General features: G+C 34.7%; 2 protein-coding genes across 2 annotated transcripts in view; one reads left to right on the top strand and one right to left on the bottom strand.

Moving 5' to 3' along the window:
• Positions 1–454: 454 nt before the first annotated feature.
• On the bottom strand, positions 455–27,517 carry LOC131851829 (uncharacterized). The gene is made up of 4 exons (XM_059202393.1): positions 27,003–27,517; positions 26,439–26,934; positions 6,779–6,976; positions 455–580 (listed from the first exon to the last, which is right to left on the bottom strand). Exons 1-4 carry the CDS (start codon positions 27,515–27,517, stop codon positions 455–457), a joined length of 1,335 nt encoding a protein of 444 aa, XP_059058376.1.
• Positions 12,889–27,538, top strand: part of LOC131851876 (uncharacterized) — a 67,974-nt gene continuing 53,324 nt past the window's right edge. Inside the window, exon 1 of the mRNA XM_059202439.1 lies at positions 12,889–13,107. The gene's annotated coding sequence lies outside the window, so the exon portion shown is untranslated. The remainder of the gene's footprint in view (positions 13,108–27,538) is intronic.

Raw genomic sequence — 27,538 nt, 5'->3', positions numbered from 1 at the left:
AATCTCCTAAGAATAATATTACGTTTAATAATTATTTTTTATTATAATGAAAAAACACATTACCACCCATCCACATTTACCTTAAAGAAACCATTGTAGCCCAATGGTTTGCTGTCCTAACCTACATCTTAAAGTCCTAAGTTCTTTAGTAGATCTAGAAGACACCAAAAAAATTATGTTTCGATTTATATTTCTAATTGACTCACCGGTGATAGAAACTCTCGCCCTTTGCGATTATGGATTCAAATTAACCGAACCAAATAGGGATATTCTCTACAATATTGATACTTGAAAATGCCTCTGACTATTCCACCTGAGATTAAAAGTCTTCAAATATACTACATACATTAAACAATAACATTTTGGAGTCGCTCAAGTTTACTCAGTTGTTCTTCAGTGAGATTTACATAGCATGAATCTGCATAATCTAGGATTGGAAGTAACAATGAATGTGCTAGCGCAGTCTTGATATCTTCAGGCAATAATCAATGTCATGCCCGTTAAAGGTGATAGGCGGGAGACTCGTTCTATTTAATTTAGGCATGAAATATGGCCTTCCAATAATGATGCAGTGTTCTTTCTGTGGATTAATAGTAAGGCCATAAGCTACAGTTTATGGCCTTACTATTAATCCACAGCTTATGGACTTACTATTGGATTAAACTCCAGCTGGCGATATAGAGGAGGTCAACATTATATATTTCTCTAAAAAAAGTTATTTCAAGTTCCTTGCATGGATGAGGGATCTGCTGACTGACCGTTTATTGTTATCCTATCATTGCAGATACTGTTAGTGAAGGTGAGTTCACAATCAGTTATCATCCAATAAAAAACTTTTCTTACTAAATAAGATTAAACGTACATATAAACGTACTATACAAGTAAGTAAGTTCATGACATACAGAACAGTTCAAGCACTTTCATTGCAATTAAAAAACCCATTGACCCAGGCCATTAACATTCAATTCTCTATAACTTCCAATACATAGAGAAAAGATGTATGAGAAATATTCCATTTGCATAGTCGTTAGCGTAAGAAAGAATTAATAAAAAAGTGTCGATTCTAGAGTCCCGTACAGTTAAGTAATAACTTAGATAGTTATAATGTAATGAATTCGCTAATGTTTCTGTCTGACTGCGTTTATATAGGGTTTATAGGGTTGCCACAGATAATTTATGAAACTTTATTTAAGTAAATATAAATATATTTTACACAAGATTTATACAGAAATGAGAAATGACGTTCAAAAGTAAATAATTATGATATGAATTCTTTATTGGATACTTGAACAGAGATTAAGTGAGTAGCGGTTTCTATGTTGATTGTCGCATGCCTAATCCTTGTTGTTAATTAAATAAAATTAAATCAATATTTATTTAAAAGAGCAACACACAAGTTTCTTGCTTATTCTTCTTGTTATGAATCTGCATTCCGAATAAGCTGTAGAATCAACAAATTTGACTATTCAAAAGTGCTTATATTAAGTTTATTTGAATAAAGATTATTTCTATTTCTATTTCTACTAGCTATCCGCCCCGGTTTCACACGAGTGTACATGTATGATACATATAAACCTTCTTTTAATAATTACATGGTATAAAACAAAGTCGCTGTCCCTGTCTGTCCCTATGTATGCTTAAATCTTTAAAACTACGCAAGGGATAATGAAGTTGTTTTTTTAATAGATAGAGTGATTCAATGGGATGGTTTATATATACAATACATGCACACCCGGGCGTAGCCGGGCCGAGTAGTTAATAAATTTATAAACGTAGGTGACAACCCTAATGACGCCGCATCCGATACGGTCCATTCGACGCCTTTATCATATTATGAATTGCACACGTCCATATATAATGGGCGGACATTGGCAGTGGCCATTCTAACGAGTCCACGATCGTATAAAGAAATGGTGGGTCATAAAAAAAGTAAGAACAATTTTTTTACTGTAATTGGAATACCAAACTAATGACATTGTTTGATGGAAACGGGAGTTTAAATTTCTATTATTACTGTATTAAATATTTTTTTATGTAGGTTATAGATTGCTATTTGTTGCCCGGTACTTCGTCCGATTGGAATTTAACTTTTATGTTTATTAAAACAAATTATTTTTCTAAAATTCAAAATTCACATTTTAGCCGCTCAAATTTTTTACATTATAAATTTAATGTTTTCCTAACCGTACCTACTAAAATAAACGAAGCCTATGTTACTCCTTATAATCTCCTCCTTATAAGCTATCAGCGAGTAAAAATCCCGTGACAATCGATCTAGCCGTTCCAGAGATTAGCAAGAACAAACAGACAAACAATTTTTTCTTAATTAATATTTGATGTATATAATTTAAAATGCGTTTAGTGAAAAACTGTTTATTTGAAGTAACAACAGCGTATGTACCGTATTTATATTCATTTGCATGTATTAAAAAACGGTTATTTCAATATTAAAAACAGACCCTCCAATTTTATTTATATGTATAAAGTGTATAGATATAGATTGTATTTTTGCTAATTCATCACTCCATTAAACGTTTTATACCTACATTTGAAGATGTCGCTGCCTCGGTGGTCTAACTGTTCAGCACGCCACCTTTCTTCCAATGATAGCGGTTTCGATTCCTCGCATGATACAAATATTTGTATTCTTGAGTTTGTATAAATTGATTAACATGTTAATATTATATAGCGTCCTCCCCCGACACAAATCTGTGAATATCTCAGCTTTTTTTGTACTATAACACATATATTATACATATAAACCTTCCTCTAGAATCGCTCTATCCATTGCTGAAAACTACATTAAAATCCGTTGCGTAATTTAAAAGATATATGTAAGTGAACAGACAGAGGCTGGGACTTTGTTTTATACTATGTAAAGATGTATCATCTCTGAGATTATCATCATCAGAGTCAAAACTAATGATTGAGTTTTGTTTTAAATAAATACAATTTGAACATAAAAAGAGGTTTTATATAGGTTATATACATCAATTCCTCATGTATATACATACATAGAAAACACCCAGACCGACACAAACATACTTATGAATATAAATGTTTGTGCCGTGAGAGGAATCAAACCCGCAGCCATTGGAAGTAAGACGGTATGTTAAATCGCTAGACCACCGAGGCCGACAAATACAAAACCTCTTTTTTGAAAATCTACTTAAAATCTATTACAAAAGACAAATATGTATTTAATATACCGAATTAAATAAAATTATTCACTTCGCACAAGTAAATCATTAAAAGTAACCATTACGTTTTCAAAATGAAATACCACAAACAAAACTGGACGTCCCTACAGCCTACATAATTTAACGTTTAAATTTTATGTGCATATATACCATAAAAGTGCAGTATGGCGTAGGCTTCACCCTCCCCATGAATAAAATCTTTAATGTGGTCTACGTACACTTGCAGCCACAAAAATGATTCATTGATTTATAAAAAATATTTAAAACGAACTAATGTTTTCTACGTGAACTCATGTACTATAAAGTAACCTGTAGATCCATTTTGTTAGTAACAATAAACTTAGTCTATATAGGTATAGTAACCTACAGGGGTGTAGAAGATTGTTAGTAATGTCAATTCATGACCCCATTACTAGCAATGTACCATGTCAGGTTGACCTCCACGCGGTTTCCCCTGGAATCGTGATAAATTCCTGGTGAATTTGTCACGATGGGCTAACTGACCTGACCTCATGTTCATCTTATCATCCTCCACTGGTGCCCCGCCAGCGTGCGCCGTTAGCGCAGGCGGATGCACCATTCCATTATCATCCGAAAAAAAAACTGTACTTACAATTACTTATTTTATTATTTATGTGCCCCCGTAACATATTTATAGCCTATATTCTTCTGACATATAAGCTATATTACTGTAAAATTTCATCAAAATCCGTTCAGTAATTTTTGCGCGTACTTCGCGTATCTAGAAATGCCAATTGTTAAAGAAGAGATAAAAATGGCTGTGGAACATATACACACAGATTAGCCGGCCATAATAACCAATTAGCTTTATAACTACTGGATACAAATAACTGTACATCTTCACTAAAAAGGGCTCGTCTAGCCTACATCTGAAACAAAAAATTGAGATGGCACCTCACTGGACGTTCCTTATCTCCTATAACACCACTGGCTGGCTGATTTCAGATAGAAAGGAACAAAAATAAGATTATAAACAATTTTTTTTATACCACGTAGGTGGCAAACAAGCATACGGCCCATCTGATGGTAAACGGTTACCGTAGCCTATGGACGCCTGAAACACCAGGGGTGTCACATACGCGTTGCCGACCCTTAAGAAACCTTAATATACCCTTCTTGAAAAACCCCATACTGTAGTCTCGTGAGAAAACCTCGGCAGGTAGTTCATTCCACAATGTAAGTGTACGCGGGAGGAAGCTCCTCTGAAACCGCACTGTCCGAGACCACTTAGGTTTCAGCGTGTGGGGATGAATTCCCTGTCGAAGGCAAGCGGTGCGATGGTAAATCAATTTTTACAAGTGTCAAAGGAATTTAAAAAGATTTAGCTGAAAATATAAATTTTAAAACACTCAATCTCTTGGTCTGAAGTGTATACGCGATCGTAAAATGGTACACCATGAATTGCCAACACCAACCAATCTAGACTCCGCTTTTAATATTTAGTTTTTTTTTATTGCACCGCGCACCGAGAGCGTGGGATCAGGCATTCGAAATATACATTAGAATAGAACCATACCTTTTACTCTATACGACGTTTTAGTGACTGTTTTTGTCATTTAGTATTCAATATATCGGTTGTTAACACGTGTTATTTTGAATTTTGGTATCGGTTCTCTAGCGGTAGTACTGTTTTTCATTACAGTTGCATGAAAAAAAATATCACGAGATTTGATCAACAGATTGGGTCAAGAGAAACTACATTAAACAACCGATATTTCAATATAATATTAACCGGAAATTTACAAATACTGACTTGCTTTATCTCTCCGGTTAGCGTAGTCATAATCTCTCATTACATTGCAAGTTACTTTCCTTTCATTTGCTCGATGAAAGTGGGGATTGCAAGAAGCTTAATCAATAATGGGAAAAATGAAATCTCTATTGTACAGTCTGTGGGACACAATTTCATTAAACACGGTCATTGTTCTAATAGATACTTATCTACATAACGATACTTTTGTTAATCACAACATCACTGTAAGTATTAGTCGTTTATTACACTTTTGTAGGTGTACTGAGCAGTGCGTAATTTGTATACAATGTTTAGGCTGTTTGACCCTACTTCCTGTGCATTCTATTTTTAATTACATAAATAAAGAAAAATATAACAAAACATTTCATTATTCTACAAAATCCCGTATCGCTTAGAACTGGGCTCGCGTCATTAAGATTTATTTCAGCATCTTTATATATTCATATTCATTTTAAAGATTTCACCTGCAAAATTCATACCCACCTCAATTAAATTTACTATTATTATGAACGTATTTCTCTCTTATTTCTCTACATTTCTGTCTTGTACTCTTTCTCCTCCATCTCCCTTAACACAAAACAATTTTAGTGCGAAACTACGAGCTAAAAAAAAGTTTTTTTAGAAAAATTACAGATTGTTACATAAATTAAAATTTGATTTAATTCTCATATGGGTGGCTTCACTTAAAACAAAATAATTCATTCATAAAATCAATCAAGAGGTTTTCTATAATATTTAAAACGACAGATGGTAGTTTTTGTATTCATAAAAACAGTGCTTACTTTTCAAACGTAGATGTTATTTGCTCGATGTTTATTTTTTATGAATTTAACAAGCTGAAGTCCTGATGATAAGCTATAGACGTCGTCTACATACATAAAAAGCACAACGAACATCACGTTATCTTGTAACATTCATGATCCCACCTATGCGATGTCATTTCAGTGGCCTAAGATGCCATGGCTCTACAACCAAAACACGGCTTACAAAGCAAGGTGATTGTTGCTGAAATAGGTGAGAAAGAGGTACGAACGCAGACTAAATGTAGTCTGCAGCCTATAGTGAACTTCAAGTAGATACAGAAATGCAACAATTTATCAATAAAATCATAAACATTTCCACTCCGTTTCGTACAAAATGGTAATTAACAATATATTTGTAATCACATGTAATATATGAGTTGTGTAATCATGAATTACCGCTATTTTTTCATCTTTCAACAATTGGGTCGAGACGCACTAAAATCGCATTTATGATGCTAATGTCTAAAATGTTATTGTAATAGAAATGATAATGATCTGTAAGTGAGATCTCTTTACACAATAAGGTACATATTACCACGGCAGTCTGCCTGTAATCATGAGTATGACCATGGCCTCTCGGTCACAACATTTGCATGATAATTATTTGCGAGTATTCTTCTATTTTTTTTTAACTATCACATGGTTTCGTGTTTTAGAGATGTTTTGTTTTTTTTAACTAATAATTTGAATAAGGAATATTTTTAGAGGCGAATTTGTGAGACGAACTTGACGAAGAATGAATTCAATTGAAATTCCTGTGACAAAGAGGGAAATTCCGAGCAGTTCCCTTGACTTGTGACCCAGGTGTAGGTTTAAGGGGCCCCTTGCCGACGTACTCCAAGCAGTTCTCTGAACTTATGACCCGGGTGTAAGTTTAAGGCGCCCCTTGCGAACATAACTCAACACTCACCTTCACCGCTCGTGTTTCTCTCCCTGCCCAGCCAAATCTGGTAGTAGCCTGCTAGTGCAATTTTAAATACACGTTCTAGTATATAACTTACTGTAGTTCTAGAGAGGCCAATATCTTTTAGAAGATTGTAGAGAGATTTCGCTGGTCCTCTCGCTTCCACTTCGATGAGGTAATTAACTGCGTCACCATTTTTCGTTAATTTGTTTATTAGGTCATGATGTTTATTTATTTTTGTTGGATAGTCATTAGGTATATTGGTTTCCCATGGTGTAGTGAGCTCTAGCGTTAGCTAGTCTTACACGTTTAGTTAATTCTTAATTGAAGGGCAAAACCGGAAAATCTGGGAAACTATATTGTTATTTAATGTATAAAGATTTTAAGACTCTAATGGACATAAAGCTATTGTTATATTTTTTATAGAAATGCCAGCGACGTGGCCTAGTGGTTTTGCTACTCCTAATTACCCCCAAGAGGTCGTAAGTTCAAATCTGTCCGACGCCAAAAAAGCAACTTTATGTGTCAATTTATATTTGATGGTTTGGTCTGATGGTAAGTGGTAACCTACTATCAAAAAACTTGTTTGCCATTCCAATTAAAAAAAAAATCTATCAGATGGCCGTTTTTTAATGTAAATATAATACAAACAAGCATACGGCCCATCTGATGGTAAACAGTTACCGTAGCCTATGGACGCCTGAAACACCAGGGATGTCACATGCGCGTTGCAAAAACCTTTATATACCCTTCTAAAAAAACCCCATGCTGTAGTCTCTCGAGAAATCTCAACAGGAAGTTCATTCCACAGTCTAAGTGTACACGGTAGAACCATCTGATAAACTGGTTTTAGCTTCAGTTCTTTATGATCCCCCTGCCTGATATCAACCCTCCTTCTTTTACAAAGACAATAAGAAATCTTAATATATCCTTCTTGAAAAACCCCATGCTGTAGTCTCTCGAGAAATCTCAGCAGGAAGTTCATTCCACAGTCTAAGTGTACACGGTACAACCATCTGATAAACTGGTTTTAGCTTCAGTTCTTTATGATCCGCCTGCCTGATATCAACCCTCCTTCTTTTACAAAGACAATAAGAAATCTTAATATATCCTTCTTGAAAAACCCCATGCTGTAGTCTCTCAAGAAACTTCGGTAGTTCATTCCACAATCTAAGTGTACGCAGGAGGAAGCTCTGAAACCATTTGCTTGCCTTTTCAGTCCCACATAAAAGAACTGCCAATGAGTACGAATTTATGTAATTCTCAGCTTAGTGTCAAGTTTGTCAAGTAAATATAAGTACAAGTATTGAGGTAGCCCGGTTATAAGACACACTTGCATAAGCCACACATGTAATAACCGCTAATTAATTTTGACATGTTCGGCACGTGATATCTATAGCGTGGACAAGGAAATCTATATATACACTAGATTTACCCGCGGTTTCGTTTAAATAAATAAATAACGCTGAATAATTAACACGCGCCATCTAGTCCCACAGTAAACAGAAGTTGTGTTATGGGTATACTAGATAATTGATATAAATATTTCGATATATTTTTAAATACATACATAATTTACATAGATAACATCCAGACCGACACAAAGAATTATACTCATGAATATAAATATTTGCACAGTGCGAGGAATCGAACTCGCGACCATCGCGTAAAGTGGTCTGCTAAGCCACCGAGGAATCAAACTCGCGACCATCGGAAGTAAGGAGGTGTGCTAGATCACTGAGGCCGTTTATTAATATAAATAAAATTACCAAAATAAACATATACATACCTATGTAGGTACAACTACGAACATATATAACACTAGCAATCTGTGAATAAAAGTCCTGTCAAAATCGGACCAACCTTTTGACAGATTAGCGAGAACAAAATGTTTTTCAATAAGTTTTTTATGTAAGTAATATTTTCTTACGCACTTCAATTTAATTTGTAGAGAACCGGAACATGAACAAACGATCTTACTAATCATGAAGCATATCCCAAAACCAATAATTTGACAGCCTCGAGGTCTAGTGGTTTAGCACACCGCTTTACTGTCCGATGGTCGTGGGTTCGGTTCATCAATATGATTGTTTGTATCGGCCTGATTTTTTCTATGTATATTATGTATTTATTAAAAAAACGTATACATGTATATATATCAGTTGTCTAGTACCCATGACACAAGCTCTGCTTAGCTTGGGACTAGATGGCGCTGTGTGAATTGTCTGGAGATATTATTATTATTATTTCACTGTGGACCACTATGCAAAATACAGGCTGAGTTATACTTTCAATTAAATTCGAATTTAATTATTAAATATTAACTAATCCATGACGTTAACGAGGAAATAAAAAATATTTCGCAATCTTTTCGCATGTCATAACACTGAATATATATTATTAAAATAAGTACTAAATTATTACAGAACTAAAAACCTCTTTAACTAAATTACAATATATATGATTTATAGTAACTATTGACAGTTGTTTCATAATAAAAATTCGTGTTTTCATTCGTATAACACGATCACTTTGTTTCCGCATGCTTAATTAATTTGTGTTCGAATTAATACAATCGGAATGATATAAAAATATCCGACATGTCACTCTTTCGTATAATCATTGAATCAGTATTAAAAACCATTCCTTACTATGTCAGTAGGTATATGAATTCAAAACGAGAACATAAATAATTATTAGGTAACTTATTAATTATTTACTTATTTATTTTAGGAAGATTAACGGTGTAATTTTACATGTTACTTATCATATTTAATCGCCATATGCAATTAATAATCTTCGCCAATAGTGTTACTAGACTAAATTTTTCATTATCCAATTTTAACAAATCAAAGTAATCACGTGACAGTGTTTTAGTTGTGGTTTATACAGTACAAGTAAACAGACCAACATACCAACAAGTAATGATGTATTATATAGGTGTTGCCAATTTTATAAATATTCAAATTCAAATTCAAAATTGGACAAAGAATTAGTCTTGCTATTCAAAGAGGGAACGCTGCCGGTATATTCGGAACTTTGCCTAAAGGGACCCCTTTTAATAATATATTTTAGTTATTATATTATATTTTTTAAGCTTTTTAATTTTAGGTTCTTAGTTGTACAATTAAGTTATGTAAATAGTCTAAATATACATGTATTTTAAACAGTACTCATAGATACACTATATTACATATAAAATAAATTCAAAATATTTTTATTTATGTAGATCTATTACAGACTCTTATGCTATGTCAAATTTCCAGTCAGTTTGAAATGATTTCGAGGTGAGAAGAGCTGACAAGAAACTCAGCTCATATTCTTTCCAAATGAGCGTAGTAATGAACTTATGCATCACACTACTCAGGCGAGTCGTAAAACTTTACCAGATGTCTACGTTGCAGCAATATTTATTATGTTTTACATGTTTACAATAGTACAAATACATTTTTAAATTCAAATTTGGGGAAATAGAGACCACCAGCATATGTTATTGCAAAAGCAAATAGTCTGAACAGTGTTCGTGATCCGAACAGACCAGTCTCCACAAGCAGCACCCGTTCGCGAGTATGAGCCAGCCATCATTACACTTAACCATATTAGCACATTGACCCGGCCCACCACGCCGCCACAAGTTTGGACTTTACAGCGAGCTTGACTGTTTCAAGTTACTCCACTACGTCATTTATAGTATACTAGCTTTTGCCCGCAGCTTCGCTTGCGTTAATTTATCCCCTTATGGGTGGAAATTATCAAAATCCTTTCTTAGGGGATGCCTACGTCATAGTAGCTTTATGCATGCAAAGTCTCAGCCCGATCGGTTTAAAATTGACAAAGTTTCATATAAACTTTCATGCCCTATTTTATCCCCTTGGGGGTAGAATTAAGCCTGAGATACCGTCACGTGCGCGTTACCGACCCTTAAGAAACCTTAATATACCCTTCTTTAACAAACCCTAGTGAATTTGTCACGATGGGGGCTAAATGACCTGACTTCATCTTCATCTAATCCTCCTTCACTCATGTCTCTCCAGTGCAAACCTTTAGCGCAGGGGGGAGGGGATTGTTAGTAATGTGGATTGATAACCCCATTGCTAGCAATGTACCATGTCATCTTCATCGTGTTAAATTCCTGGTGAATTTGTCACGATGGGCTAACTCCTCTGACTTCATGTCTCTCATCACTGGTGCCCCTCCAGCGTAAACCGTTAGCGCAGGCGGGTGCACCATTTCATTATCATCAATAAAAAAAAAAACCTTTAGCGCAGGCGAATGCACCATTCCATCATCACCATTTAAAAAATCCAGTATAGGTATGTATTTAATTTAATAACACACTACTTGAGCTAAGAGGTGATGAAATATGTCATGTGGTCACGCTGCCTTGATCTTCACCTGCTGTGACATTTGTAATTTGTTTATCTCTATGAGCTGTTAACCTCGGCAAGTACGAATACCAGATATGCCGGTTTCTGTAGGAACTAGTAAAACCCTTTTTCAGTTCATATCTTTGTCATTTTAAATTATATAGGAGGTTTAGAGTCTTGTCTTACCTATGGTCGTAGGTTCGGTACCCGCACAATGCAAATGTGCTATATATTCAAAATTACAAAATTGAAAATATCTTTATTCATGTAGGTCTATTACAGACTCTTATGATATGTCAAATCTACCGTCAGTTCGGAATGATTTCGAGATGAGAAGAACTGACCAGAAACTCAGCTCGTATTTTTTTAAAATAAATGTTGTACATAGTTACAATAATACAGATTCATTTAAATTCAAATTTGTCCCCTTATGGGAGAATAGAGTGACTACCAGCATATGCTGTTGCAAAAAACAAAAAATCTAATTAGTGTTCGCAACCTGAACAGACCTATTAATTTTTATTATCTGTCTGGGAGTGTTCTGGGTATTTCTTCTTATTTTTATAAATACACACATATATAATGTATGTATTTATAAAAAAAGTAAGAAGTATATTTCCTAGTTTTCTAGTACCCTACAGCTCTGCTTTTAGTTTCTAACTATATAACCTTTGTCTAATATCCATTTCATTTATCTGTCTAGGTGTATTTCTGAGTATATTATGTATTTATAAAAAAAAATTAAGTACATTTGTCAGTTGATAAACCACCTGGATAACTTGTAGTGTGAGTATAAAATGCTGATGAAAATGTAAATTTCTACTTTTATAACATATATAATTTTAGCTGTTCGTTACTGTGCCTGTGATTCAGTTATAAAAAACAAACTTTTTCTAGAATATAGTTGTATTACATAATTTGTTTATGGTTCTGTTTGTTCTTTTTTTAAATCATTTGCGACATATAAACTATAGACGATAATTATGTTATAAATTGAACTGCGTTCTTTTATGTGTAAAACTTTCGTCAGTCGCCTATATTTCGCAAATTATTTAGAATTCAGCATTTTTAGGATATTTGCGGATATGAATATTAAATCAAGTGTAAAATATATCTAATTAAGGAGATATATCTGTATGCTCGTTTATTTTTCACTACACTAGTCACGATGTCCGTATAACCGGTCTGGTTGCACCGATAGACAGATTACAACCTAGATTATGGATTAGCACGCGATTATTATTATTAACTCTAGCCCGCAAATTAACTTTATCTTATTTTTTAATATATATCAAAATCAATGTAACTTTCTTTACATAGGTCAAACTCTTAAATAGAGTTACAAACTCTTAAATACCAAATCTAAAGTTTATAGTGCTTTCAAGCTAAGAAGAACTGACAAGAAACTCATGTCTTATTCTTTTGTAATGAGCTTGTATATGATTGCAAAAGTTAAGTTTCATTAATGTATTGATTTTTTTTTTTATTTTATTTAAATGAAATAGTATCATTGTAAATATGTACAACATTAAAAAAAAATACGAGCCGAGTTTCTTGTCAGTTCTTCTCATCTCGAAATCATTCCAAACTGACGGTAGATTTGACATATCATAAGAGTCTGTAATAGACCTACATGAATAAAGATATTTTGAATTTTAATTTTAATTTGAATAAATTACACTATTTACTCTAATGCTAAAATTTCTCCAATTAATTAATGAGTGTTACGTACAAATTATACTGGTATTAGTTAGCATTGGATTAGCACCCAATTGTGTCACCGGCTCCGTTTCCACTGGAGTAGGCGCGTTCACGCATTAACTTCTCCGTCTTTGCACGCGACGCGCGCATCCGTCTGCGCGCTCCGAATTTTTCGCGCCATCGCGAAATCTGTTCGTGCGTTCTTTTTTCAAACTCTCATTTCGAACTGGCAGTTATCACTAGAAAAAACAATGACTAACGGGTTTTTCAACTGATTTGCGCGCCATTTGTGTAGTGATGTGATGATATTAATAAATTGGTGAAAATCTAATTTTCCTTTTGTGAAATGAAACGTGCGGTATGAGTTTGTATTTATACAGATGGATGGGTATGACGCTTGGCGCGTATCATGGTGCCTCAATTGGCTTTATCTATACTGTTGTTAAAATATGTAGACAGATACATAGTTAATTACCTCGTACAAGGTCAGATAAAAATATCAAACGGAGCTAACTGGTGTAGTCTAATGTTAAAACACTGAACCTGAAAACATTATCACATTATTTGCAGTCGACGCTACTAGGTATCTGTATCTTCCTCTTACACAGATCTCTATTAGCCGTCTTGTCTGAAAACACTCTCCTTTTATCCATTTATTTTATACAGACACTGTTTCTTCGGTACATATACAATTTACAATTATTTCATTAAATATATTACTAAATACCTATATCACGAAATTGTGATATCACTATAGAGCGAACATCGAAAGTACTTAGTCAAAATTAAAAAAAAATATTTCGAACTCGATCCGTCAAAAGAATTAATTTTCTTTGTGGCCTGGAAGCTAAGTTTTTTTTTTTATTATAAAGCAGTTAGGAAATTTTTGTGTCACTAATGTATTTATTCTAAATTTAAAATATATTAACCTTTCTTAAATATTACATTAAAGTAGAGGGGCCGGTCATTTATAACAAAATGAGTTTTATATGAAACTGTTTAAAATTCTTTTTCATTTTCTTAGCATTTTGCAAGCGATTAATTTTAAATATTTCATATGGGCAGTCTCAATTTTTAATACGTATTATTTATTTGCTAAATGAGTAATGTGAGATATAGTCACACCAATTATAGTATTCTGTTTCCCCTTAATTGGTTCAGAACTCTAAAAATGAACAGGAATGTCTATGAACGTGAGAATATGTAGATAAACATACAGCACGCCTAACATGATATATGCACATTCTTACACATAGTACATACATAGTTGTATATAGTTTATTAACCGATATAGCATAAACACAAATTTCGATGAAATTTACTACAACACATTACCGAAATACGCGAAACGGTAATGCAATTTCTTCACAGAAATAGACAGACAAACAGACAAAAGTTATAAAAAATATTGTATGTATAATATAATGAACACATTTGTTCTTCTCATCGGTACCATTTTTACTGTATAGATACATATATAGATACATATATATGTGTACAGTAAAAATATATGTAAAATACATATATACTCCTATTTATTATATACCTTACTTATCTGTGTACTTCTATTATCATATAAGTACTCATTAAGTAAATAATATGGTCCTTAGTTTATATTCAGTTTAACTATACCTTATTACATAAAATATCTATACACGAACTGTATGTGAAAGAGGTGAAACATGTGCGAAAGAGACAGATAGTAATGAAACGGGGGGAAAAAGAAAATAAAGAAGTAGAAAAATAAACAACTCAATGTGGAGTTAGAAATAAAATATTAAGGTGTGCGAGCGAGAGTACAGAAACGAAGAAGAAAATAAACGAGTAACAAATTAAACAATTAAATAAAGAGTTAGGAATAAATAGAAAATTACGGTACAAGGAAAATCTGATTATTTTGCTCCGAGGCATTATTAACTTTCAACGCTGTAAATATTTCTCTTACAACATATATGTATTTGAATACAAAGTGACAGGTTTTGAGCCTACCACGCTGTATCTCTAATTAATTTGTTTTTTAAATAAATTATAATAGTATGATACACTCGCCTGCGCTAACGGTATACGCTGGCGGGGCACTAGTGGAGGAAGATGGGATAAGTATAAAGTGAGGTCAGTTAGCCCCTCCGATCGATCCCCGTCCAATTCAAACGGGGATCAAGATTACTACGGCCTAAGTAGGGACTGGTCTGCTCTAATCACTATGACTGATTTCCTCTTATTAATTGTTTGACCAGTTGGTTATATATTCAATATTTTTTCTATTTGAGTGTCTAATTGAATTAGTGCCAATTGGTGATTTCTATTCACACACTTAAACTTAAAAATGTAAAGAAATAATAAAATTATTTAAAAGAGCAACACGCAAGTTTCTTGCTCGTTCTTCTTGTGATGAGACAGGTTTCCGAATGAGCGGTAGATTAAAAAATGTAATGACTATTCAAAGGTGCTTCAATGTAAGTTTATTTGAATAAATGATTTTCTATTCTATTCTATTCTAAGCCGAGGTGCGAAACGGAAGTGGTGCCTTCAAACTATAGTCGTATCTGTCAGGTAGGAGTTGCTCTACAGCCGCTCCATAAGTCTTCCGTGGATTTGGACAGTATTAGAATTATGCGAAAGCGTCCATGGACCTCATTGTGTATTCTTCAATAATTAACCACGAAGATTCTAGAAACCATACCATTAATTCCTGGAACCTATAAGACGCATATGTGACTAATGAAAGTATGATTATAAACTCAATTCGAAACGCTTTACGGTGTAATTTTAAATGCACGTGTTCGTGTTATGTACATTCTTTTATTTATACGACCAGAAAAATAAGCAAAAATCTTTATATCCTAAATAATTAGAACTAATTATAATATAATTTATGTTATATAAATATAATATATACTTTAAACATACACATATATATATATATATTGAAATATATAAATTATACAGTGAAATATAGGCAATGTACATTCATTTATACGGAAAAATAATTTTATATCGAACTAATTATAAAAGCGAAAGTCTCTTTTTTTTTGGTCTCAGTTTTATTATTGCATAGTGATGATCACTTTCCATCAGTTGAGCCGCAAGCTCGTTTACTTGCGGCTCACCTGATGGTAAGTGATTACCGCCACCACCTGCAACATTAGGGGATTTGCAAGTGCGTTGCCGGCCTTTTAACAAAGAATAAGCTCTTTCTTGAAGGTTTTGATATCGCATCAGTATCTAGAAATTATTTATTTATTTTCACACTCATAGCTATTATTACAGGTCTTAGCCTAATACAATAGTGTAGCAAACATTATTTTTTAAATTAGTTGTAGTTCCCAAACTTTTTTGTGTCGTAGACCCTTGCCATATTTTTCGGTTTTGGGTAGACCCCCCATTCTTACCTGGTATTGAGTTTTTATTTCTAACTGTAGTAAAGTTTAGTATTCAAAACATAAAGTAAAAAGAACAAGATGATAGCTGTCGTAGACCCCTTGCAGTTTGTCATAGATCCCTGGGGGGATTATCTGGTCTAGATAATGGGAAAGTGAGTGCTATTCAGCTATTCATGATGAATAAGATGACCGCTGTCGTAGACCTCTTGCAGTTTGTCATAGATCCCTGGGGGTCGATATAGGCCATTTTGGGAATATCTGGTCTAGATAATGAAAAAGTGAGTTTGTATATATGTTATACTTTAAGAAACATCTTGAATAGCATAATACAGCTTTTTACTATTTAGTATTCTCTTATCACTTCTCTATAGATGCGAGCAGCGCAGGACCGATCGTCTTGGAGATCTTTGGGGAGACCTATGTCCAATAGTGGATGTCTTCCGGGCTGCGATGATGATGACGATTATCGAATGGTGCACCCACTTGTGCTAACGGTTTACGCTGGCGGGGCACCAGTGAAGGATGATAAGATGAGCATAAGGCCAGGTCAATTAGCCCATAGTGACATATTCATCAGGAATTTAACATGAGGGTTTCCAGAGGGAACCGTGTGGTGATCAACCTAACATTGCTAGCTATAGAGTCATCAGTCGTCATTACTATTAGTCCCCTTCCTTCCCCATTTCACTAATAATCCCCTTTTCCATTGATCTCCACCCCACGCGGTTCCACCTGGGGTTTCCAGAGGGAACGGCGGCGTGGAGATCAATGGGTTCATTATTCCACATTACTAATTATCCCCCTCCCCTCTACTATATTTGTTTCCTGTTTATTTTAGACTTGTTTTATCTGCCCAATAAATACTGTATCACGGTTTAGTAGCCTTTGCCTTATAAACCCAGGAAAATAAAGATATAAAAATGTCAGAGGTTACAATAATATGTATTTGTATGTTGTAGGTATAATATCAACATACACAAGTTCCAATTTTGTTAATCTATATCTTCATAATGTCTAATATTCATTAATATTACGAATTCAATCAATTATTCAAATAGGACCTTACAGCCTCTAGCGCACGTCATATTTTTAAACGTACCGTACCGTCCAAAACTGAAAATGAGTTTATTTCTCACTATTTTAATATCTATTTATGAAATTTGATGTATACGATTTGAAACAAATGTATAGAACGAAATTTAGGGATGTCAAGTGTTGCGTCCACGGCTATCCCCTTCGATCGAACCCCGTCTAATTCAAACGGGGATCGAAATTTCGACGGCCTGAGGCGAGACTAAAGTCGTATCCGTCAGGCGGAAGTTGGCCTTCAGCCGCTCCATAAGTCCTTCTGCAGGTTTGGAGTGCCATCTGCAACGCCCTATCGACCAACAGCATTAGAGTAGTCCGAAAAAAATGATCACCAAGACGAATTGTCATCACAGATGAGATAGTGAACTGATGACCAGTTCACTATCTCATCTGTGATGACAAATAAATAAATAATAATAATAATAATCAGTCGTGACGGTGAATAATTATTAATTAAGATAAACACTAATTAGCATAACTGCGTACAGTTGTTTTTTTAATAAATTAATATTATGGACTCAGTTTGTCCAATCCCAACGTGCAATGTGAAATTTAATAATATATTCAGTTAATTTTGACGGTATCGTTAGTCTAGTGGCTCAGCACACCGCTTTATTTTCGATGGTCACGGATTCATGTGTATAAATATTTGTATATTATACATATGTAGAATGTTTTCTACCAGACCGATATATGTATATATTTAAGCTTGTACAGTAATTTATGAATGTCATGGCAAGCCGTAATTAAGCTAATAGTGTCTATAAAGACGTTAGGAATAATCGCAATTAATTGTTTATAGACATAACCACAGTAGAGGTATTGTTATAAGCTATAAATAATAGGTAATAACCATTTTCCAAGCTATAAACATTAATTAAACAATGGTATATAGTTAACTAGAGGAATAATTATAATAATATTTATTTGAAAAAAATACGAGCTGAGTTTCTTGTCAGTTCTTCTCATTTCGAAATCATTCCGAACTGACGGTAAATTTGATAAGAGTCTGTAATAGACCTACATGAATAAAGATGTTTTGAATTGAATTGAATTGAATGAAAGACACTTCACGCAGCGCTCTCTAGTCCCGATCTGAAATAAATACTTAGTTACATTTTTTTTAATATACATTTTATATAAATAAATATATAATACACATAGAAAATGCTCAGAAGGGTAGATCCAATATATTTTTTTTAATTTTTTTAAGAGGTTTGGGCTTCAAGGTCAAGTTGCTTTAGTCCTGTAGCACTGCGATAGACATAGATCTATTGTGATCGCCTTTTTTCAGAGACTACCGTATTTATATTCATATGCATGTAGTAAAAATTGGTTATTTCAATATTACAAACAGTGACTCCAATTTTATTTGTATGTATAGATTAGGTGATAATGGAATGGTACACCCTATACATTGATACTAGTAATCAACTGCTTGCATGAGTATTAAAACTAAGCGGCCTCGATTTAATTACGAAATCATTCGGAAAATATACAATTATTGTGCACTAAATGTTTAATTAACGTAATTACAAACACACGTACGGACAAGGCAATTATTTATGTAAAAGCTGTACAGCCAGCTTCTACTAACCTTGGGCATGTCTCTCGATTCAATTCAACTTATTTTTTACTATACGAATATAAATACATACATTGAAAGGCAATAAAATAAAGAAAGAAAAGAAAATTATGAATTAGTACGTAACGGTTTTTATGTTGATTATCGCATACCTCCTACTTGTTAATTTAATGTGTAATGATTTAAAACAATTTATTGAAAAGAGCAACATGCTAGTTCTTATACGTTCTTCTTGTGATGAGTCCGCGTTCCAAATGAGTGGTAGAATGAAAAAAATATGACTATTCAAAAGTATTTATATTAATTTTATTTGAATAAAGATTATTTCTATTTCTAGAATATTGTTGAATCAACTTTACTCATATGTATAATATAGATAAAGTTCATTCAACAACATTCTTTCTATACCTCAATATGTGAGAAACTTATAATACTTAATATGTATACAATAATAAGAATTTACAAAAATATTAAGTAAAGAATTAGGCTGTGTATATTTGTTCCTTTGACTTTGTAATAATGAAAAAATAATAACTACGACCATAGATAACAAAATGCAAAATAGTTAAAGCATACATTTTTTTTTCTTTGGCTAGTATTGCCTATTATGCCACCGTCAAGTTCAACATTTCGCGCCCTTTTTTTTTCTGAAGCATACTTGCTTACTAAGCTTCTAACCTCAATGTATTTTTAAATATATTTATTATATATCTGAGAATACGAAATAAGGAAGACACACTGTAAATATCTTAAAAACACGTTTTCGAAACGTTTATCTCTATATTTGTAGAAATAATCTTGGTCGAAACGCAAACATCGCAATGTTTTCCACGTAAACTATTGACTTGAGGAAAAAGTAAGCAAATCCTACCGGTTTCATTTTCATATCTTATAGGCTAGCTATCTTATAAATTAGAGGACCTCGGTGGTCTAGCGGTTAAGGATACCTCTATAGTAACCTTAACCAAAAAAAAATATAACCAAATAAGCCAACAAAAAAAGTTTCATCGTTTTAGCTTCAAAAATGACGAATAATAATAATAATAATAATCTCAGGACAATTCACACAGCGCCATCTAGACCCAAGTTAAGCTAGCTAAAGCTTGTGTTATGGGTCCTAGACAACTGATACAAATACATAGATTTTTTTTTTCCTAAATACATACATATTATACATAGAAAATACCCAGACCGATACAAACAATCATACTCATGAATACAAATGTTTGTGCCGTGCGAGGAATCGAACCCGCGACCATCGGTCGTAAAGCGGTATGCTAGACCGCTAGACCACCGAGGTCGTCATCACGAATTTCAATATTAACTTTCATCCCCTATTTTATTTTACCGTCTATATATGTTAATATATACATATATTTATTTATATTTAATTACTAGCCTAATAAATATGTTTCAAGTCTCTAGCTTTAAAAATGAGGATACTTCCATACAAGTTTTCGTCTCTCCTTTCAACTCTTTTTCGTATTAAAGTGCAGTCTATGTTCTTTCACAGGGTAGACTATCTATACCAAATTTCATTTAAATTGTTTTAGTAGTTTTAGCGTGAAAGCGAGACAGACAGACAGTTGCATTCGAATTCATAATATTATATTAGTAATAATATATATCGTCTTATGCACCTAATATTTATAAATCGTTTAAATATGAAAATTATTATAGTAATCATTACATAGTATAAAACAAAGTCTCTGTCGCTGTCTGTCCGTCCCTATGTATGCTTAAATCTTTAAAACTACGTAACGGATTTTCAAGCGGTTTTTTTTAATAGATAGAGTGATTCAAGAAGACGGTTTATATATATGATACATGTACCTACACCCGGGCGAAGCCGGGGTGATTAGCTAGTTAACTATAAATTATATTGCATTTCTAAACATGCAATTACAACAACGCTAAATTAAACTTATCTCGTGTAATGTAAACCTTTGTTGATAACCTCGCCACGATGTGATTGATCGGCCTTCAACAACATTATATTTACATTGTTTATACCAATAATTAAAGTATTTAATAATGGCAACAATATTACCAATCAATGCAATCAAATTATAAAAAAAAAAACATTTATTCATGTAGGACACTTTAGCCGCTTATGAACGTCAAGTTTTTATGTATATTGATATTTTTGTTTACCTTCAGTATAATAATAATAAATCTTTATTATGCACAGAAAAATATTTACAATAAAGTGAGATTTACATAAATGTGCTAAACAAAAGGCGGCCTTATCGCTTAAAACAGTCTGTTACAATTTCAACTGAAAAGAACTGGCATATTCGCCGGAGCCAAAAGAAGAGAAAAAAAACTGTGAAAAACCTCAAGTGAATTTCTCTTTTTTAAAACCCAATTTGTTATCAGACTAAAAAGTCGTCTGCGTGGATAACTGAAGCTTGCCTTGAAAGTTGTAGTTTGTTTGTAAAGATCTTGTGGGACAGCGTCTTGTAGGACATTTGCCATTCGCCCTACCAGTTACCACCAACAGGTCCAGGTCGATCTGACCAAAGGACTCCAATATTCTGCAGATATTATGCAGAGTCTACTTTTGATGTTAAGTTCTCGTAAAACAAAGACGTTGGAGCGGAAAACAGTCTATGGGATTTGCTATATATTGTAAATTTGATATATATATATATATATATATCACAAATGCATCAATCCGGTTTTGGTCTGTCTGTCTTTAGTGTCTATGTCTGAGTCCCTTAGGATGAAGTAAACTATATTATTTATTTACTAATTGTGGTTACAATTGGGGCTTGAATTTCTAATAATTAATACTAAATTTTATCCCAAATGCGAGAACGGAAAATTCATCTTTACATAGTATAAAATTAAGTCGCTGTTTCTCCTCTTAGACCTTTAAAACTACACAACGGATTTTAATGCAGTTTTTAACAATAGAGTGATTCAAAAGGAAGGTTTATATGTATAATATATGTACACTCGAGCGAAGCCGGGGCGGGGAGTTGGTAATTAATAAAACACTGAGCCACAACGAAGCGTGGACGTCTATACTCAGCCATTTTATAATGACGGACACTTAGCAAGCAAAGCCGTGGTTCAAAACGAGATCCGAATGCACTAAATTGTGTAATTGTCACATGTAACTGAATACACTACGAGATTGCCATTTAAAGGCAATTATACGACTATGTAGGTGGGCCCTGTGCTATTCAATACAAATTAGTTTATGATAGACTACAAATATTGCTATCGTTTTTTTTACTGCGACTAGCTGACCCGGCAAACGTTGTTTTGCCATATAAATTAAAATCGCTATTAAAAAGTAAGAGTTGATCGTAGAAGGGTGAAAATTTAGGGTTGTGTGTACGTTTAATGGCACATTATAAAAAAAATAAAAATAAAAATATTGGCGAAAAATGAAAAAAATTTTTGGGGTGAGCCACATTTAACACAATAAAAATTTGTTATAAATTTATTCTGAGGCCTACTGAATATACATATAAAATTTCATCAAAATTGTTTCGAAGGTGTATAAACACGAATCCTGTAATACGAGAATTTTATATACTTATTAGATGGTGGTAAAACAAGCATACGGCCCGTCTGATGGTAAACAGTTACCGTAATATATGGACGCCAGAAACATAAGAGGTGTTACGTGCGAGTTGTCAACCCTTAAGAAACTTTAATACTTGAAAATCCCCGTACTGTAGTACCTGAAGAGAACGTCATTTCATTTCTTTGAGAATTGAAAAAAATATATATCTTAGTACTAGTACTATATAGGATGTCACAGTATATTCTTCTGTCATATGGTATTACCAGTTTAGTTTTAGTTTACTGGTCATTCGCTGTTCATTGTGCAAAGGTTTGATATTAGTTACCTATCTAAAGCCTATATTTACACTTCACTTTAATACAAGCGAGTATTCGGTGAATAATCCTGATAACACTACGCATAAAACTATAACGTCATTTTGACGCACCTTCCTAATTTTGTATATAACTGTAATTTCAAACAAACTGGCGGCCTTTTTGGTGAAGTATAGTAGTAACATTCTTGTCCCTGACATCAGCTATCTATGTAGGTTGCAGTGCTACAGATCCAAACACCTAACAATAGCCCAAAAAACCCAATAAAAAAAATAAAAACCTTCGCATACACATGGCAATAAGGATATTACGAAATCCATTATTCCACCATTCCATTATCAACTATTTAAAAATTGCCTGCATTAACGCTGGTAGGGATGATGATAATATCATTGTGACAAATTCACCAAGAATTTATCACAAAGGTTTCCAGGGGGAACCGCGTGGAGGTCGACCTGACATGCTACATTGCTAGCAATGGGGTTATCAATCCACATTACTAACAATCCCCTTCTTCCCCCTGAAGTGCATTTCAATACTTTACATAAAATTCTAACCTAAGTTACTCCTTATAACATTAGCTATCTGCAAGTAAAAGTCCAGTCAAAATCAGGCTAGTCGTTTTAGCGATTAGCAAGAACAAACTGACAGACAAAATCCGCACAAAATCCTGATAATGCCGCACGTCCACCTCAGCATCTTAATTTCAGCAACTTGTTACAATTACTATATACAATCTTTATATATATATATATATATATATATATAGGTTATATATCAGAATAACACATAGGCTATAATTTAAAAATATATTATGTGAATTGGGCGTAATATCTAAATATATATAACTCAAAGGTGACTGACATAGTGATCTATCGACGTACAGCCCAAAACACTGGACGGATCGGGCTGAAATTTGGTATACAGGTAGACGTCATGACGTAGGTATCCGCTAAGAAAGAATTTTGATTAATTCTACCCCCAAGGGGATAAAATAGGGGATGAAAGTTTTACTGAAACTTTGTCAATATTAAACCGTCAATATTAATAGAATACAAACATGTCAATATTAATTTATCTCCTTAGGGGTGGAATTTATCAAAATTATTTCTTAGGGGATGCATGTAAAGTCTCAGCCCTATCGGTTTAATATTGACAAAGTTTCAGTAAAACTTTCATCCCCTATTTTATCCCCTTGGGGATCGGGCTGAGACTTTACATGCATCCCCTAAGGAATAATTTTGATAAATTCCACCCCTAAGGAGATAAATTAACGCAAGCGAAGCCGCGAGCAAAAGCTAGTAATATATAAATGTTAAGTAAATGTGAGGTAGACGAAGTTGCGTGGGGCAGCTAGTATTAGTATATGCAAAACCCACAAAGTTATGAACATTGGTGCAGAGCCAGGGCGGAGCACTAGTCCTTACAAAAATACTTTATTAGAGAATTAATTCTATTTGATAGCAAAATATATCAATTACATTTTATTAAGTTATAATTATTTATCATTGTTATTAATTTATCTGTTAATTGGACATACTCCCACAATTTATTTTGTATAATGTTTTTTTATCATGTAAGAGTAGTCTTAAGTATTGTTACTGGATGTAGAATGTAGGATGTAACTGTCATGTTAGGGTATTCAATAAGTAGTGTAATTATTACACTATGTATCATACTGCAGATTAATCTGACTTGGCATAAGTGTCTGTGATGGACCTACATGAATAAAGCTATTTTTGATTTGGTTTGATTAATTTTCATGATGTAATTTCGCGTATATATAGCATTATATATATCTTATTTATATTAATATATAAAAAAAAAACTTACCGGCTTCAAGCCATTATATAAAAAAAAACGAAGTCACGCGGTAAAAGTAGCTGGTAAAAAATATTAGACGGGCAAAAGAAATTTATTATAAAGCCATATTAACATCACGTACTCACGGTATAACTGAAAAGATAATATATCCGCTTACCTTGTACTTTGCTACTCGGGAACCGGTTATTCGACATCCACGTCGCCGACAAAGTAAAAATAATGTATATTGTACAACAAAAACAGCACAATTCGCGTTGTACCTACACTACACACCTGAATTAATGTTTTTTTTTTATTTCCACTTATCGAAGTCATTCGTCAGTGCCAAAAATAAATTATCTCATATTGATGCTCATTTTGCTTGCTTGATGGTCTTCAAAGGACATCAAGTTATATAATTTTGTATGATATCAGCTTTTTAGTAATAATACAAGTATAATAAAGAGAAATATCCTTACTAAATGTCAACAACCTGGACCTCTTTGATCTGTGTACTTGGAGATTTACTTGTTTTTTTTTGTGTAACTTTATTGTTTTACCGATAGTATATAACTCTACCTAATTTCGGAATTGATGGCGCTGTTATACTGCCTAGAACCACAGATAAGATACTAGACTAAGTTATTAATAATTAAAAAAAAATTACTGTTATCTATTGTTGTTTTGGCAACTAAGTACATTTGTGGATTTGAGAATAAGAATGTATGTTAAAATATATATATATATAAAATATTATTTATTACGTTTATTGAATTAAGTAACACAGATACTGTCAGAATTCCACATAAAAAAATGTATTATTTGCAATAAAAAAAAAATATTAATACATACATAGAGTATGAGAATTTTGCATTTAGATTCCCCTCCGAGCTATTCCCAAACGGGGATCGATATTACGACGGCCTGAGCCGAAGTTCGAACCCCTAGCGGTGCCCTCAAACTAAAGTCGTAAGTCCGAAAAGGAGATAATCTTCGCAATCAGTTTTAATTCAATATATTTATTGGTATATTAATTCCGATTGTCATAATCTAAATTACATATACCTACTTTAAGAAAGGTTAAGTCAAGTGGATACACTACTCTAATATAGAGACAGCAATTTACTTATATGTATACTTATGTATAATTTAAGTACTGCCTCTTTATACTTAGATATACACCGTGCACTTAGACAAATGTCAACAATTTTCATTTCAAATAGCTCTATAGTTGAACACTATTATTTATAACGACTGGTTATTATCTTAATTTCTGTAGCGGTAACCTTGAGAACAATGTAAGTAACCTATCTGTGGGGTACACAATTAAAAGATCTTCGATTTTCAAAATATGTGGACTGTATTTCAATTTGTTTCTTATTCTATGGGTCGGCCGGCCGGAGTGGGGTTTTCTTGGTCGTTGCGCCGGCGGTGGTTCTTCGTCGGTGGCGTATGCGTAAGAGAGCGCGATCGAGAACCAACCCGCCTTTTACGGGCGCCCGAGCGCGTCCTTCCCCACCCCCGCCGAGCCGTGCGCGTCGGCCGTCCCACCCTCCCGACAATTCCTGCACATGTCGGTGACCGACGGGCCGGAACAGCGAATACGCACACATTTAAAATTAAATACAATAGTAACAATACAAAAAACTACAAAAAACCACGTGCGACTAAATGCCACATGTTCAGGCTACGCTAAAGCTGTGATCCCTAAGAATTTACACAATGGGCGGACATAGAATTCACAGTATCTATGCCGCTACAAAGGGTATATGGTACAAACAATAGTCTAACCTAAACAATAGTCAAAACACTGGAAAAATACAAATTTATACACAAAATTTATTTACATATTTTCGATGCCGACTCGTGGTCCGCAACAGCCTCCCCCCGGTGCAGATCTTCGCAGCCCTTATCCCTAGGGAGGACCACTAGCCTTCGGGTCGGCCTTCGAAAAATTCCCCCTCGCGTCCTCACGTCCGCACTTCGCACCACGCCGTCGGGCCCCTCATAGGTGCGCTCCACTTGCCCACGCGGCCACAGATTACGAGGTAGCAGGCCGTCCACTATTAAAACCATGTCGCCCGGCTTGATGTTTGCCGTGCTCCGTCGTACGTCGTCTCTGGGCATCAGCGTCGGTAGGTATTCTCGTAACCACCGCTGCCAGAATCTATCCGCGAGCGCCTGTGCTGCGCGCCACGTTCTGCGGTCGGCAACGTCGGTGGTACCTACGTACGGTAGGCCGGCGGCTGAGCCCATCAGAAAATGGTTGGGGGTCAGCGCCTCTTCGTCCTCGGGTCGCACTGAGACGTGGGTTAAGGGGCGTGAATTGACGGTGTGTTCTGCTTCCGTCATTAGCGTTGCGAGCACCTCTTCTCTCGGCGCCCGCTCGTGCAGTACCACTGCTAGCGCTCTCTTCACGCTCCTTATCAGTCGCTCCCACGCTCCTCCTTGGTTCGGTGCGCCCGGGTCGCTGTACCGCCAGTTTATCCTCTTGTTGCTGACGTACTTTTCCAGTTCAGGGAGCCATTCTGAATATACTTAAACGCAGTCGTAAGCTCCACGTCGGCTCCGCGAAAGTTCGTTCCGTTGTCCGACATAAAGGTTCGTGGCCAGCCGCGACGCGCTGCCATGCGTCGTATCGCCATTATAGCAGAGTCGGTCGATAACCCCGCTATGAGTTCTATATGCACGGCCCGGGTGACCATACACGTGAATAGGAGCCCCCATCGCTTCTCTCGCCTGCGACCTATCGTCACCCACATAGGCCCGAAACAATCCATACCGCATCTTGTAAACGGCCGGGCGTATGCGTCGAGTCGCTCCTTTGGCAAGTTCCCTTTCACTGGGACGTCGGGGTTCCTCCGGCGTACGGCGCATGTTGTGCATTTGCGTAATACGGTCTTGACGGTCGGCCTTAAACGCAGCATCCACACGTATTGGCGCAGGGTGTTCACCGTCTGTTCTCTGCCGGCATGATGATGTAGCTCGTGTTCTCTCTTAATCATCATCTGCGCCAACGGGTGCGCTCCGTCCAGTATGGGTGGATTCTTCATTTCTAGTGGCACCTGTGCTGC

Source organism: Achroia grisella, unplaced genomic scaffold, assembly GCF_030625045.1.
Source record: "Achroia grisella isolate CSIRO2021 unplaced genomic scaffold, CSIRO_AGI_Agris_v1 utg808, whole genome shotgun sequence".
NCBI classification, from domain to species: domain Eukaryota; kingdom Metazoa; phylum Arthropoda; class Insecta; order Lepidoptera; family Pyralidae; genus Achroia; species Achroia grisella.
The sequence above is the reverse complement of the archived record's forward strand: the minus strand, read 5'-3'. Positions and strand labels throughout refer to the sequence as shown.

Bases quoted from the DNA above. Each gene is read 5' to 3' on its own strand.
- LOC131851829 (XM_059202393.1), bottom strand. From the start codon at position 27,517: ATGAAGAATCCACCCATACTGGACGGAGCGCACCCGTTGGCGCAGATG. The intron at 26,935-27,002 runs GTATATTCAGAA...CTGGCGGTACAG, and splicing joins GAGCTTACGACTGCGTTTAA to CGACCCGGGCGCACCGAACC. The intron at 581-6,778 runs GTAAGTTATATA...ATTAATCCACAG, and splicing joins TTGGCCTCTCTAGAACTACA to AAAGAACACTGCATCATTAT.